The 15299-nt window shown below is 44.8% G+C and overlaps 2 protein-coding genes across 5 annotated transcripts in view; both read left to right on the top strand.

Annotated features, from left to right (window-relative positions):
• The window catches only part of SLC44A1 (solute carrier family 44 member 1), a 177274-nt gene extending 176084 nt beyond the window's left edge, over window positions 1–1190 (top strand). Inside the window, exon 16 of the mRNA XM_036496710.2 lies at window positions 288–1190. Coding sequence (XP_036352603.2) covers window positions 288–302 — 15 coding nt within the window. The 3' untranslated portion in view covers window positions 303–1190. The remainder of the gene's footprint in view (window positions 1–287) is intronic.
• A 6255-nt stretch (window positions 1191–7445) lies between these two features.
• FSD1L (fibronectin type III and SPRY domain containing 1 like) overlaps window positions 7446–15299 on the top strand; it is an 84160-nt gene continuing 76306 nt past the window's right edge. Inside the window, exons 1-2 of one of the 4 annotated variants that reach the window (XM_058672984.1) lie at window positions 7446–7598; window positions 14657–14770. In XM_058672984.1, the coding sequence (XP_058528967.1) occupies window positions 7584–7598; window positions 14657–14770 (129 nt within the window). In that variant the 5' untranslated portion in view covers window positions 7446–7583. Of the gene's footprint in view, window positions 7599–7696; window positions 8045–13614; window positions 13788–14656; window positions 14771–15299 lie in introns of those variants that run through there. The other 3 variants (XM_058672987.1, XM_058672985.1, XM_058672986.1) reach the window with 3 other exon arrangements.

The raw sequence follows: 15299 nt of genomic DNA, 5'->3' as shown, positions 1-15299 counted from the left end.
TGTCAGAGAAAAACCCCGACACCAACCATGGCCAGTGTGTATCTAGTGTTCCTTGTTAAGTCTAAGTGTTATATACTAATTAATATTCAACTCTCACAACTTTCAAGGAAAAATCATGATTGTCCTCATCTTAAATGTAGGTGTAGAGGTGATTTCAGGAATACACAGAATGCGAACCCAGACTCTCACAGATGAGCCAAAGCTGTTCCTTGTTATTGACCACTTCTCATTGTGTCATGTTTCCCCAGGAAAGAGGCATTCATTTTCTTGATGTGTTTATTTTTCAGCTGAAGAAGAGGTGACTGATCTCATGAGCCTGGGAGAATGAACCCAGAGGAGGTTGTTTACACGAGCTTCTCCCACTCACCAGCTGTTGGGAGTTTGCAGCCGAAGACCAGGCCCTAGGATCTGATTACTTCAAGGGAAGCATGCAACTCGGTTCCCAAACCACCAGGAGCCAAGTGGACTTGGTGCAGTGGGACTGTCTAATAAAAGATTCAGCAGAAGCATCCGATACAGATCTGTCTTACAGCAATATCTTCACATGTACTGTTGCTTTCTCTTTTAACCTTGCGTATATTTAAGTGATTCCCTCTGCTTCTAGTCTGATGCCAGTCACTGGCCTGCAGGCTAGATCCCTTAGGGAATTCTCTTCATTCTGGCTAGATCTGTCCTCTTGGACTCTGCTATTTATAGAGTTGATGTGGGTTAATAACTACTATTTATTGAGGGCACGTTCCATGCAAAGCAGTAGGCTGGATGCTTTACATATTCATGCATTGAACCCTCACAGCAGCTCTGCAAGGTCACACTTATCATGTCCATTTCGCTTCTGAGGAAACAGAAGCTCAGACCAGTTGTGTGCTGTGTGTAGAACCACAGAGCTGCCAGGGTCAGGCCTCAAATCTAGGTTTAACTGCAAGGCCATCCGACTAACACTCTGCTTATTGCTGCTTAAGAGATCATTGCTCCATTTCATTTCCCCAATGACTAGGGTGGGGGTCTGTGGATGTATGTGGGCAGTGTAAGAGTGAGAATCAAGCTTTTAGAGCCACTGAAGAATTATAGAATTATTTTCTAAGAAAAATAACACTCTAAAGTTCTTTCAAATCATGGGTTAAAAAACTGTTCTCTGTGAGTCAAATCCTGTGGGTCCCCCCCAGTCTATTTTTGTGAATAAAGTCTTACGGGAACAAAACCATACCTTGTCCTTTTGTATTGTTTATGGCTGCCTTTTTTCTGTAGGGGTAGAGCTTTAGACCTAAAATTTTGACTATCCAGTCCTTTCAGAAAACATTTGCTGACTCTTGATTAACATGACTTTGGAAGAAAGTCAACAGTTTTCATTAAGTCCAACTATATTTTTCTGTTTGACTAAAACACTGCTTATAGATCTAGGATCTCTGTATCCCAGAGGTACTGATGGTGGTGGTAGTGGTGGTGGTAGAGCAGGAAGAGTTGGGGCTTGTGGGTGTACAGGGCTTTAACCTGGGAAGGAAGTGGGAAGGAGAGGCTGGGGTCTCTGGGTCTTTGGTCAGTTCCTTGCCCTGGACCCCTCCCATCCATGTCCTTCCTATTCCTCTTGCAAACCAAACAGCTGAAAATAACCAGGATCATAAACATGTGCACGGCTTCCCACTTGGAGTGTGAGGATCCCAGCACCTTAGCCTGGAATTCAGGCACCATAACAATACCACCCTTCCTAATCTCTCTCCACCCTTCTTTTTCTTTCTTCTAATCATAAGACAATCATGCCAAATTTGAGTTCATACTCAAAGCCAATGTGATTGACTTCTGCGAGAAGTCAGCTCTGCTGTTCTAACAGAATGCCCAGAGTAGGAAGCGTCTACACAACAGAAACTTCTCTTTCACAGTCCTGGAGGGTGGGCAGTCCGAGATCCAGGTGCCAGCAGGTTAGTGTCTGCTAAACACCTGTTTTTGTTTGTTTGTTTGTTTGTTTTTTGCTGAGACACAGTGCATTTTCACATGGCAATCACTACCGCTCCATGAACAAATCAGTTCCCAAAGGCTCCTCCTCCCACCAGCATCACCTGGAGGGACACAAACATTCAGACCAGATCTGCTTTTGTATTTGACAACAGGAAGTCAAACTGAGCTTATATAGATGATATCTCTTCACACGAGCTGAAAGATACACAAAAAAGAAAAATTTATAGATGCCTCTCCTTCCTGGCCAAGACCTACCCTTCCAGCTTAAGGCTCTCACCTTTGCTCATCAAATCCTTTAGTCATGGAAAAAAAATACAGTTTGACTTTCAGAATGAGGGATGGATTTGAAGAGGCTTATTTTCCTGAGAAGTGCTGACATGGAACTCCCACAGCCTGACAGCATCGGCACTGAAGCAGCAAAGGTTAACCGACGCTATCATTTCCTCGTGTTCTATTTAGAATTGTTTATTTTAGAAAACAATAATACCCAGTATCTATTTTCTATTTCTGTATGCCAGACATTATTCTTAGTACTCTACATATGTTAAGTATTACATTCCTAATCCTATCAAGTGGGGACTGTTAAGAATCTCTTTTTTCGAATGAGAGTTGCAGAGAGCTGAGAAATCCCAAAGCTACACCAATGAGAAATGGTAGACTTGGGATTTGAATTCAGACAGGCTGGCGCCAGAGTCTGGGTGCTAAACCAGTGAAGACAGTTAACTACCCACTAGGGCTCCCTATCTCTCTAGTGGCAGCCTGGCCACCATTTTCAGAGTATATACGGGAGTGGGGAGGAATGCTGAGAAATGTTCTTGCTGGAGACCACGAGCATCTTCCTCTGTGATGAAAGGAACTGGCTAGGGGCCAACACTTTTTCTTCGCTAGGGATGAGCTCCTTTCGTGAGGAGATTGACAAGCAGAAAAATCTGCTTTGTCCAGAGGCCTTTCCAGAGCCAGCGCAGGCCATGCTGGAAACACTGTGCCTTCCAGACCTCGCTCATCTCTCTGGCCCCACTATGTAGCACAAAGCCATGACACGGGGAGAAGATAGTGTGACACAGTAGTTTTCTAATGGTTAAACTCTAGCGGATCTCCCTCTCATGGTCGCCAGGATGGAGTGAGCGTGGGCAGAGGAAATGCAGAGTCCTTCACAGGTGAGTCCCATGGCAGAGCTGAGTTAGTACACGCCCGAATAATTCTTGGCTTCCTATTTAGAGCATAGTGAGACCTCATGGCCTAGAAATACGTTCCAGCTGCCCTCCCGGCACCTGAATGGTGCCAAGGCTGGCCTGCCAACCAAGTGCCCAATGGCTGTTTGGATACATGCACTGCTGGGGCTCTTACTGCCACGCACAATCTATTCCCACTCTGCATGGCTCTGTGAGAAGCGTGGGGGCATTTTGTGGAATAGAGATCTTCTTACAGCTTTTGCCAGCTGGATCCATGTCTACCTGTGGGACGCTGGAGGACCCATATCTGCGGTCACACAGAGATAAAGACACAAAGAACATGTCATTCCTGAGTTTTGCAAGTTACATATGCACAGATGCTTCCATTTTCTCTCCTCACATAGTTTCCAGACCCTTCTGGGTGTCTGTTGAGTGCTTCCCACTTGGGCTTAGAGTGGTCCACATACAGAGCCACTTCACAGATCACCAGGCCACCGCACAGCACACTCCCTTTCTCTCCTAAGAGTCTCTTATAGGGATTGCCTGGGGACAGAAATTAGTGCTGCAACTTCAAGGAGTTTCTGGGCTCTGGCATAGGGGATGGGTTTAACTGTCATTCAGAAAGGATTAGTGTAAACATCATTAGGTAGGTGTCTGTAGGTAGGAAGAAATGCCAATAACATTTTTGGAAAGCTTACTGTATGCCAGACATTGCACTGAACATTTCAAATGTATCATGTCATTGAATTCACTCAGGAACCCTTGTGGGTGCTATTGTTAGGATCTTAATCACACAGCTGAAGACACTGAGGCTTGCAGTAGCCTGAGGGTCTTTCTGGACTAGGTGGCACATGCTAAGATACAAGCCAGACATTAGTAGGTAGTCATAGGTGAACACTCCGGGTTTCAGCAAAGGCAAGCATCTGGCTAGCAATTATGCTTCAGACAAACCAGGTTCAACAGTGCGTAAGGGATTGGGGGGTGAGAATAGTGTTCCAGGGCATAAAGACCCAGAGAGAAAGCTGTGCGAGGGAGGTACCAGAAGGTCGTGATGGGCAGGGGAGTGCCAACAGTACCAGCCACCGTACTTCACAACACAATCTCCTTTCATCTTTACAAGAGCCCAAGAGGGAATTACTACTATTGTGATCCCTGTTCCAGATGAGAAAATTGAGACTTAGACAAGGTTAAGGGATCCCTGAAAGCTCCAAGGGCTGGAAAGCAGCAGTGTCAGGGTTAATTCTGACTGCCGACTCCGGGGGCCTGTGGACCTAGACTGATTCCAGAGGGAAAGCCTATTGGCAACACTGAAGGGAAGGAAACTTCTTTCCAAGAGATGGGCACCTCCTGGAACTTACCATGCAGCTCAGGGCCGCAGACACAGCATGGCATCCCTCATGAGGACAAGCAGCCTGATTGGTTCAGCCGGTCTTTGTAGGCTCTCTACACTAGCACTGGCAATGTTGAAACTGTCTGAATCTGGGGTTTCCTCAGGAATAGATCCCTGAAAGCCTGGAAACCTCAATCATATACCATATATGATCAGATACACTATCTCTGAACCCTAAGGAGTGAGATGACATCTGTGTTTATGTTTGCATGGTTTCCTTAAACCTTATTTTGCTCAAGCTGTAGCATGCATCAGCATTACCTGGAGGACTTGTGAAAGCAGATTCCCAGACCGTGCCCCCGAGTTTCCAACTCAGCAGGACTGCACATGAAGTCTGTAAGTGTTACAGGTGATGCTGGTGCAGCTGACCCAAGGATCACATTCAAGAACAACTGTTTACTGGCAGGGCTACCGTGGAACATGTCTAAAGTGACTTGACTGGGAAAAGGTGAGTACTGAAAATGCACAGGGCTCCTCTATAGGCCAAAGGCCTTGGGAATAGACTGGGAAAGATAATTAGTGTCCAGCTGAATGAATGGCCGGGGATGGACAATGATGCGGACTGGAGAAGACAGGTCACTGCCGGAAGGAACAAGCTATTCCTGCCTTGGAAACAAAGGGATGCCAAGGCCCAAGATGAGCTGGGCAGAGGAACCAGACTGGTCACAGAGATAGAGATCTGGCGAGGGCAGAAGTCAAATGGGGTAGAGCTGTTGTGAGAAGCCGCAGGCCCCTGGCTGGGCTGCAGGGAAAGAGCTGGAACCGGAGGCAAGAAGCCAGGAAAGAGCTCCCCAGTTGTGTGGCCTTGTGACAGTCCGGCGATCACATTTCAGCTGCAACTTACTGTCTCCAAAAGCCTCTTTCTTTCTCCTGCTGGGTGGTGTTTCTGTCAGTCAATGCATGCTGAGGAAGTGCCCTCGGACACTAGTGAGGCAAGTCCTTGATGAGAGAGGACTAAGGACACTAACAAATGCTGCTTCCTGTCCTTCGTGATGAGTCCCATCCTGGCAAGCAGGGACAGGGCTGGGAACTATGCAGTCTCTTGGTGTGACCTCTGATGTTTTCCAATCCTGGGCTGACTCAGCTTTACCGTGCAACGCAGAGACTGGCCTTGGCGGCTGCAGCACTACACCAGTAGCAGGCGCCTGGCTGTGCTCACTGCTGCTCATGGAAGTGAGCAGGCATGAATAAGAGACTCCCCGTGGAGGGAAGAGAGGGGACGTATTTCTGCAAGGCTGCATGCCACAACTTTCAGCTTGCAGGGGCAAAACTGTGCTCATATGCCCTCCCTTGGCCCTGGCTTTCCAGCACTACTTTGCCCCCTAGCCTGAACTTGCTATTGTGTGTCCTTCATTTCATTTCTTACATACCTCTTTCCAATTATAAAAGGGATTTGCTGAGTATACAGTGTGCGTGCGACAGGCCCTGTGCTGAGGCATACAGAAAGGCACACACACACACACACACAACTCAACCTTCAAGAAATCAAGCGCAGCGCAGTTAGGGAGACCCAGTCCATAGTCCACAGTCATTACAGCACTGCGGGATGAACAGTTTCTCAAACAGCCTCCCTCCCTGGCAAATTTCTATTTGCTGTTCCTTCTGTCTGGAATGATATTTCCCAGATCCTGACCTGGGCCATTCTCTCATTTCTCTCAATTCACTCCTAGAAGATGCTCTCTCTGACCTTCCTGCGGAAACCTGAGCCCTCCCTGATTCCTGAATTCATTTATCCCCATGCCATTTGTCTTTATTTTAAAAACTGTCATCTATTTAAAAGGCAGAGTGACAGAGAGATCTCCCACCCTCAGATTCACTCTCAAAATGTCTGCAACAGCCAGGGTTGGCCCGTGCTGAAGCCTACAACTCCATCTGGGCCTGCCACGTGGGATGCGGGAGCCCACCCACTTGTGCCAGCCATCCTTTGCTGCCCATGCCCACATTAGCAAGAAACTGGATTAGCAGCCGAGGAGCTGGGACCTGGGGGCATGGCAAGGGGCACAGATCAACCCCTGGGGCACAACACTTGGCCCTGCCATTTTCCCTCTGAACACATCTAATTATCTTACACATTATTTCTGGCCAGCCTCCCATAGTAGACTGTCCAGATGTTTATGGGCACAGAAATTCTTTGTTACCTAATTCTTAGCTCACAGAACTGGTACCTTACAGGCACTCCACACTTAGCCCCTTCTGTTGGCTCATTCATCATGAGCGAGTGCTTAGCTGCACTAGGCAAGAGGATGGAAGGATGAGGACCCTCTGCTCAGGAAAGAATTTTGTCTAGCCTGTGACCGGCTCTGGGTTTCCAGCCTGCATTGCATCATCAGGCCAGAACAAGCAGTCTCCAGGTCTCCACTCATGACAAGTACGGTCTGCTTAGCCCTAATGAGGTCCTAGGCCCTCAGGAAACCCTCACCATCCCCTGCAAAGACTGTATGATTTCACAGATGAAAAAGGCTAGAGGGAGAGGCGTTGCCACGTTTCCGCTACCTTCTGCTCCTGTCCCCGCGCCCTCTCCCACGCCTCCACCACGCCCCGCCCCTGCCCTTTCACTGACCAGCTTGGCCTGCGCTGGCATGGCTCCCGGTCCAGGGTCACTCACAGTAGGGAGGTGTGTGTGTGCAGGTTAGATTCCCCCTCGTGGGCCCTGTCCCGCGAGCCCAGGAGCTCACTGCAGCGCCTGCAACAGCCACGCACAGAGGCCAGGCAAATGATGAGGGAAGGGCGAGGCGACTGAAGAAGATCCCGCCGAAGCGACCGTGCACCGCCCACCCCTCCATGCCGCTGCTCCGGGGGGCAGCGGTCTCCGACGCGACCCCCTCAGAGCCGCTACGCGCAGGCGCACGGCGCTGCTCGCCCCCTCCCGTCCGCGAGCCGCCCTTTCACCCTGGCAACCGCGGCGCGACGCCGGCGCGCGCGCTGGCTGGGCGCGGACAGGCGGGGCTGGGCGGCGCCGCGCGGGGCTGAGGCGGCGGCCGCGGGCAGCGGGATTGGCGTGACCCTTCTCCCTCCGCGACCTCGCACGGTTCCTCGTCGTGGGTTCGGGCTCAGCGGGCTTGGCCCTCGCCATGGACTCCCAGAAAGTAAGAGGGTCAGCGAGGCCGGCGGGGCCGGAGCGGGTGGGCGGGGCGCCCTGGCAGGGTGGGCGCGGGGCGCGGGGCGCGCGGGGCTGGCTCGGTTGCGGCGTCGCCGGGTGAGGCCCGCTCGGCCTCCCTTGCGATGCTGTGTGAGGTTGGGCCCGCGGCCGTGCGGGAACCTAGCCCGGTGACCCGGGCTGGCCCTTGCCCTGCCCTTAGTCCCGGGTCCTGGCTCCAGAGGGAAGACGGGGAGCCGTGCCCAGGCCATGGTGAATCCCCCTTTTTCAGCGCCTTGGGCCTCCATTGATTCTGGGAGGGACTGTCCCCTCTTGAGCAGATAAGGAAACCGCCCACCACCACCACTGAATGGGATCTCCAAGCTGTGGGGGTTCAGCACCGAATCTCTTTTGTACTGGCCTCTCCTTCGCTCCCCGCGTCGTGTTCCGGAGCAGGTGTTTGTTGCAGTGAGGGAATAGAGAGTTGCCTGGGCAGCGGTCTCTCCCTCTTTGACCAGTTGCTGTGACAGGTCACAGTTACCTTGGGGTCGTGGAATGTTTTGTACTTTGCAGAACAGTTACGGGAAAGGATATGCAGAACTAGCCTTTTTGATGAAGGAAAGATAGGCAGCATACCGCTGTCTTTTGTAGTTAGAAGGGAATTGTTAGTATTCAGTCATAATCCCTAAATGGGAGTTAACCACCGTTTTCTTTTGTTAGATTATAAGGCAGTTGAAAAGTAGTACAAGATAGGAGAGAAAAGCAAATGTTATTTAACAGCGGAGCAGAGAAAGAATAAATAAAAGGATGTGTCTAAGAGGCCATTTTTTCTATTATTAGATGGAAGGCACTGGAAAGATTTATGCGAACAACGTTTTGGGTGATTTTGCGTGGAGTAACTTTTTTTTTTTTTTTGAGTAGCCTTGGAGGAGTGAGAGTAGCACAGTGTTAAGAGCTGATAACGACAGTCATTAACACAAGTGCATGTGACTTCATTGCAGGTGCTTGTCTTGGTGCTCATTCGGGGAGAGCGCTGATAGTAAGACATTCAAAACTACGTCTTGTATGTTTTAATTATGCATACATTTAAAGCATTGTCTTTGCCTGAATTTGTAAGGCATGGCACAGTTTATTGGGTACAAGGGGCACCTGAGTGGCCATTAGCAGAAATCAAATAGAGAGCAAAGACTTGGAGTCGGGAGACCTTTGCCCAGTGTGATATGGATCAAGTCACTTAAACCGATTTAGCCATTTCCTGTTCTGTGCAGAAATCAGAATATTTGGAAGTGTTATAAAGATCAGCGCAGCTTCTTCCATTTTACAAAGCACTAGAATATTCCATATACAATAAAATATTAAAGTGGTGTTTTAATAAGGATCATTTCATTTGGCTAGGAGATGAGCATTCCTCTGTTTAATAAGGGGTCAAGAGATGGGGTCCTGCTATCAGCAATAAGGGTAAGATTTGAATGTGTTTGTTCTTTCAAATAATGTTGCATTTGAGTGGTACCACGTGTGGTTTCTAGAGACTTAGATTTCTAGAGACTGTTTTCTGGTGTAGGTGGTTAATATTAAAAGTAGCTGGGATGGTACGTCAGTTAGTATTAAGGAAAATGCTTAGGTCCTGCAGGTGGCAAAGGATGAGTATGAGGGTGGCTTGAATGCACGCTGGTGTGTAAGGCATTGGGATTTGAGCTTTAAGTTAGTGGTTGACTGTGGTGTCAGGTCTCCAGTCCTGCTGTCTATGAGCTTTATATTATTAGTTGTGTGAGTTGGTCGTTTGCTTTAGCTCTCTATTTCTTCATCTGTAAAACAGAGATAACAGTTGTACTTACAGTTACTGTCAACCTTTGTTACAAAGATTGTGGATTCTTTTTTTTTTTTAAACTGGTGCCTAGCATACTTAAGTACTGTGTGTTGGCTGTTGTTACTAATTTCGTAGTCTCAACCTTAAGTTTTCTCCTTTTCCAAACCAGGCTAGATGTTTACACCTTTAAAGCATGTTTTCTGCTGTTCTATGTGTAAGAGACTGTTGAAAATGGTGGTCCCTCAGAGTAGTTGCTAAATCCCATTCAAAGAGGATTGGAAGTTGTGACTCATGCAGTCTGACAGTAGAGGTTAAGTTAACTGGACAGTCTTAGCAAAGCTTGATGATGGATAGTCAACAAATAGATTAGCTTAACCAGCTGCTTTTTTGTCTGTGCAAATACCTTGGACGTCTGTTATGCTAGCAACAGATGCTCAGAATAGAGGAAGAAAATGTAATTGTGTTGGGTGTGTAAGGCCTGCTCTTGGACACAAAAAATGTGCAGTATTCTCTCCCAGGAATAAACACAAGGATTTTCTTTATATCAAGTTTCTAGGACACTTGTGTGAACAGGATGTGTTACGAATAGATGGCTTTGTTGGATACTCAAACCTTTTGATTATGCCCTTACGTGGTTTTAAGATAAAATCCCAAAGGATTGTTTACCTGAAGAAATGTGCATGTTCAAAGAAGACATTGCACCTTTCTTGAATCCTGGGGCTTGGAATTTGATACTTCAAGTTCACATTCACAGGGATCACTGTTTGGAAAGGTTACCGCAGGAATAATAAAAGGTAAAGGAAGAAGCATAAGATCTCAGAGGAAGCAGTCATCCAGGATATACTGATGGCCTCCTTCTTAAGTTGAATTTTGCAGTGTTAAAAATTACAAAGATGGTGGAGAAGATTTTTTTAAAACTTCCTGCTGCTGTGCTGTCCTTCTTTGCTTTCATGCACCAAGCTTATGGAATGGAGAATGGTTTGAAGTTGGTAGGTTTTTGTCTTCAACCTTGTTTTTTAGTATGTTTTTCATCCTTTATAGCTCTTGCCATCCACAAGGTTCATATAAAATATAGCCTCATTTATTGATGGTAAATGGTGTTTTGAAGTAATTTATAAAGATATCAGTGCAACCAACTTGTGAACTTTTTTTTTACATTATACGTATAAATTAAGGAAGTTTAATATAGGGGAATACAGATAAATGAAAATAAAGTAAAAAAAACCCCTATCTATACTCAGAGATGAACTCCATTTTTTTATACTTGTGGAAACTTAAAAAGTATTATGAATCACATTATATGTATTGCTTTACATTTTGTTCCTCACACAATATTTCATGAATATTCTCCCATGTAAATATTCTGTAACAATGATTCAGCAGAATTTTTGTATGTATGGATTATTGTATACACATTGTACAGTGAGCCCCACCTTTTAATTTTATAAATAATGCATGCATGAGCATTCTTTCTATTATTATTTTACTGGTGTCACCAAAGGCAACCATTCCCCACCCTCTTCCTAACACTTAGGTCAGGGAAGGGTCTGGACCACTAAAGCCAAACGCACCCCCACGGTCATGCCACACTCCTTCAGCCTCACCTCTCGTTGATATATAAGAGAGAGAGGCTCCCCAGCTTTCCACTCAGAATCACAGCTCCTCCCCCACCTTGCACAACACTCAAGGTCCCCAAATAGATCTTTACAACCCTTCCCTTCCTGGGCCCATGCCCATGGGCCTCTCACTTGCCCTTTCCTGGCCCTCACCCACCAACAGCCCCTCAGACCCTTCCTTTTGGGCCGTAATGGAAAGGAGTGTCGCCGTGAGGGCACCCGGCCAGTCTACCCCATCTCCAGCAGATGTCTTTACCCCTGCTGCCCAGGGTCTCTTCCCTTTCTTGCTCGCACGTTCCCAGCATGCCACTGGGGGTTCTGACTTTTAAGAACTGTTCAGGAAGCGCTACTGGCGCCCAACCCAAGAGGCTGCCAGCTGTCTGAGCCCCTAGTGGTGCCAAGATGAACATTGTTTTAGTCAAGTCTCTGTGTATAATTTACTCGGAATAAATTAGTGAAAATGTAACATCTAGCTCCTTGTGTACATACAAAAAAAATCTCATATGTTAGGTGTTTCTCTAATTATGAAGATATCAGTTTTAATGTCCTCTTAGGTAGCAGGAGTATCGTAGTTTTCATCCAGTGTTTCTGGGAACAAGGAGTCAGTTGTACTGGATAGTTTTTAGATAAGTAGTTCAAGTTGGCAGTTTAAGACCGAGTTGTGTGTTTCTAATCCTTTGGCTTTTTTTGTGATTTCGTGGTGGTGATAGTTGTCTTAGATAATTTTATGTATAATTTTCTTTCTAAATCCACTGATCTCCGATTCCTTTGCTATTTTTATCTTCCTGCCATTTCTGCCATAGTTCTAGCCATTCTCCATCCTTGTGAGGGCCATAATGGTTGAAACTACAGTCTTCTTCATAATTTGTTTCTTAATGCTCTCTGATGAACTTTTGCTATTTTAGAATACTAAATATGAGCTCTTGGTTGCATTTGTTTGTGAGACAATAATTAAAGTGAAATCAGAGCTTCTGGATTCCTTTCTCAGCAGATTGGTCTTGGGAAACTTGCAGGTCACTGTCATTTCCCCCCCCCCGTTAGGCTTAGAAAAGCACTTCATTGTGGCCTTATTTGTAGTGGTCACGTAGCTGGCCAATCCACTGCCTGCAGCATTGGCATCCCCTGTGGCTGCTGCTTTGAGTCCCACGAATGCTCCACTTCCGATCCATCTCTGCTTATAGCTGGGAAAGCAGCAGATGGCTCACTGTGCCTGGACCCATATACCCACTTGGGAGACCCAGAAGAAGCTCCTGGCTGCAGATTGGCTTAGCACTGGCAATTATGGCTCCTTGGGGGAGTGAACTAGCAGATGGAACATCTCTATATCTCTATCTCCTCAATTTAACTCCACCTTTCATATAAAAACCTCAAAAAAGCAAGGAAAGCACTATATCTTCATTAGTTACAGGGAGACATTGTTTGCTTTGAGCTTCTGACTTTTCCCCACAGACTGGTTTATAATGTGTTTTGTAGCTGCGTGCACCTTCACTGCTAGGGCTCTGAAGCCCACCACAGCTGGCTTATCTCTTCTGTCAATAGCTTAGTGTGTAAGGGGCACTTCAAAAGCTTGGGGGAAGAGCTGAGTTAAAAGATGCTTATTTTGGTGCAAGAAATTTTGAAATCTGCGCATAGGTTTTCAATAGTATGTGCTTCCCACAGACTTTTTGAAGATCTGTTGTGTTACAGTCGAAATGCCAATGACTTCTTATCTAGAGTTGAAATGTATTTCCCTGAAAAATCATCTGGGCCATTAGTTTTTTTTTTTTTTTTTTTTTTTAATTTTAGGTTTTTATTTCTCTTTCTCTACCCAGGTTAGTTCGTTCGTTCTTTCTTTCTTTCTTCCTTTCTTTCTTTCTTTCTTTCTTTCTTTCTTTCTTTCTTTCTTTATTATTAATTATTTTGCATTATGTGGCAGTTTCATAGGCTCTGGGGTTCCCCCCCACCCCTCCCCAGGGCCATTAGTTTTTGTAGTTTGACAGTAAGGTAAAAGGTCCCTTTTCAGTATGTGGGCTGATTCCAAGTGCTTGGTAGACCCAGTTACATCGAATGTGAATGTCTTCCATGTTTTCCAAAGACTGTATTAGCCTTGAGAGACCTTTGTTTTTTTCCCAACTGCTTTCTGGGCAAGAATAGTATTTTAAAAGTCTTGGGCAGTGCATGTAGAATATCACTCCCACAAAGGCTTTTATGCTCACATTATAGGATTTTTGTTTAGAAATATTGCTCCTGGAGCTGGCATTATGGCACAATGGGTTAAATTGTTACTGTAACACAGGCATATCATACCCCAGCTGCTTCATTTCCTATCCAGCTCACTACTGATATTACTGGGAAAACACTGGAAGATGGCCCCAGTACCTGAACCCCTGCCATTCATGTAAGAGACTGGGTTGCAGTTCCTGGATCCTGGTTTCGACCTGGCAAGACCCTGCCCCGGCCATTGAAATAATTTGGAGACTGAGTTAAGAAATGGAACATACCTCTTTGTGCTTGCCTCTCTGACTCTTATCTTTCCCAAAGTAAAATAAATCTTTGGAAAAAAATACGGCTATTAAAACTTAGTTCAATGCAAGTTGAAAGGGTCTTTTATTCTGTGATAATATTATAACATTATTTTCAATTAATTAAAAGGGAATTACAAAGATTAATTATAACCTAAGGGTGTTATTTTTATAGAGGTATGGACCAATACCAAGCAAAATGGATGACATTCTTCTGATTGAGTTTATGTAATTTACATGTTAGCTGTGGTCACGTGAATTTGTTTTACATGGATGTTGGTATTGTTTGTGATTTCCCAGAAAGCTGTTTAATCAAAGTCGTTAGTAAGCAGTATAAATTTTACAGAAGTAAGAGTGCATTTGTTTCATTTGTTGTGATAAGGATCACAAAGGTGTGCTGGTCAGGTGCTAATTTGTTTTAAAGTTCATAACTTTATAGCATTTTTATTTCTGGAGGTAATTTTTATATAAATAGTAACTTAAAGGTTAGTGAAATTCTGATAAAGGAACTTGGTTGTAGCATTTTTAACTTATATCTATATGTAGCTGTTATCATTTAAGTATCTAGAATAATGTAAGCACATAAAGAAATTCTTGTTTTCCAAGCAAAAAGTTCAGAAAATTTTTACCTTATGTTTTTAAAATTATTTATTTATTTAGAAGGCAGTTGAGGGGGGGAGAGACAGAAGGAGAAAAAGGGGCAACAAGGAGAGACAAGGAGGAAAGGAGGGAGGGAGGAGAGAGAGATCTTCAGTTTCCCAGTTCACTTTCTTATGGTCACAGTGGCCAGAGCTGGACTGTTCCAAAGGTAGAAGCCAGGAGCTTATTCCTATCTCCCATGTAGGGTGCATGGGCTCAAAATACAACCCTTTAGTTGGGTCGTTTTTCAGTACTGCAGATCCTATCCGTAAGTGGTTTTTGAGCATTTGAAACGTAGTTAATTTGGATAGAGATAGGCTGTTAAGTGTATTTTGAAGACCTAGCATCCCTCACTTTCCAAAAGAGATAAAACTGCATAACTGTTAAATACTGATTACATGCTTAAGTAAGTAGTACTTTGGATTCACTGGGTTAAATAAATATTAACATTATTTCACTTATTTTTCTTTTACCTTTTTAAAATGTGCCTTCTATTGGCTTATAGTATATTTCTATTGGACAATTCTACTCTAAGGAGAATGAGAACGTGACAGTTGGTAAAAGCTGTATTCTGACCTCTAACATCACTATTAGACCAGAAGCTATTGACTTTAAGCAGGTATGTAACCTTAAAGATATGGAAGACTTAGTTAAAAGACCTGGTCAATATTAGCTTACATCTCTAGACTATATTCGATAAAGTAATAGGAGGTTTGAAAAGGTAGATGTCTCATTAGAATTTTTGGAGCTTTGAGCTTTACCTAGTTGGATAGTATATATTTTTCTTTTTTTAAATGTTTTTATTTTTTTTATTAATTATTAATTATTTTGCATTATGTGGCAGTTTCATAGGCTAGTTGGATAGTATATTAACAGTTATCTCCAGAGTCTTTGCTGTTCAATTCCTTGAATACAAAGTTTGACACTAAAATTAGATTACACAAACAAATATCCAAACAATGTGGGAAGTAATTTTGTGTTCATGCAGATTTGGTGTTTTGGCTCTGAACTAGATATGCCATGTTTATGTATTAGCGGTTCAGTTGTGTGTCGTGTGTGCGAGAAATTTTCATTCATTCTTACTGAACTCACATATATTATGATGGTTGAGAGTGTTTTTTTACTGAGTGTGATCTTCTGTTTTATAG

This window comes from Ochotona princeps, chromosome 14, assembly GCF_030435755.1.
Source record: "Ochotona princeps isolate mOchPri1 chromosome 14, mOchPri1.hap1, whole genome shotgun sequence".
Taxonomy (NCBI): domain Eukaryota; kingdom Metazoa; phylum Chordata; class Mammalia; order Lagomorpha; family Ochotonidae; genus Ochotona; species Ochotona princeps.
This window is presented reverse-complemented; position numbering and strand designations above follow the sequence as displayed.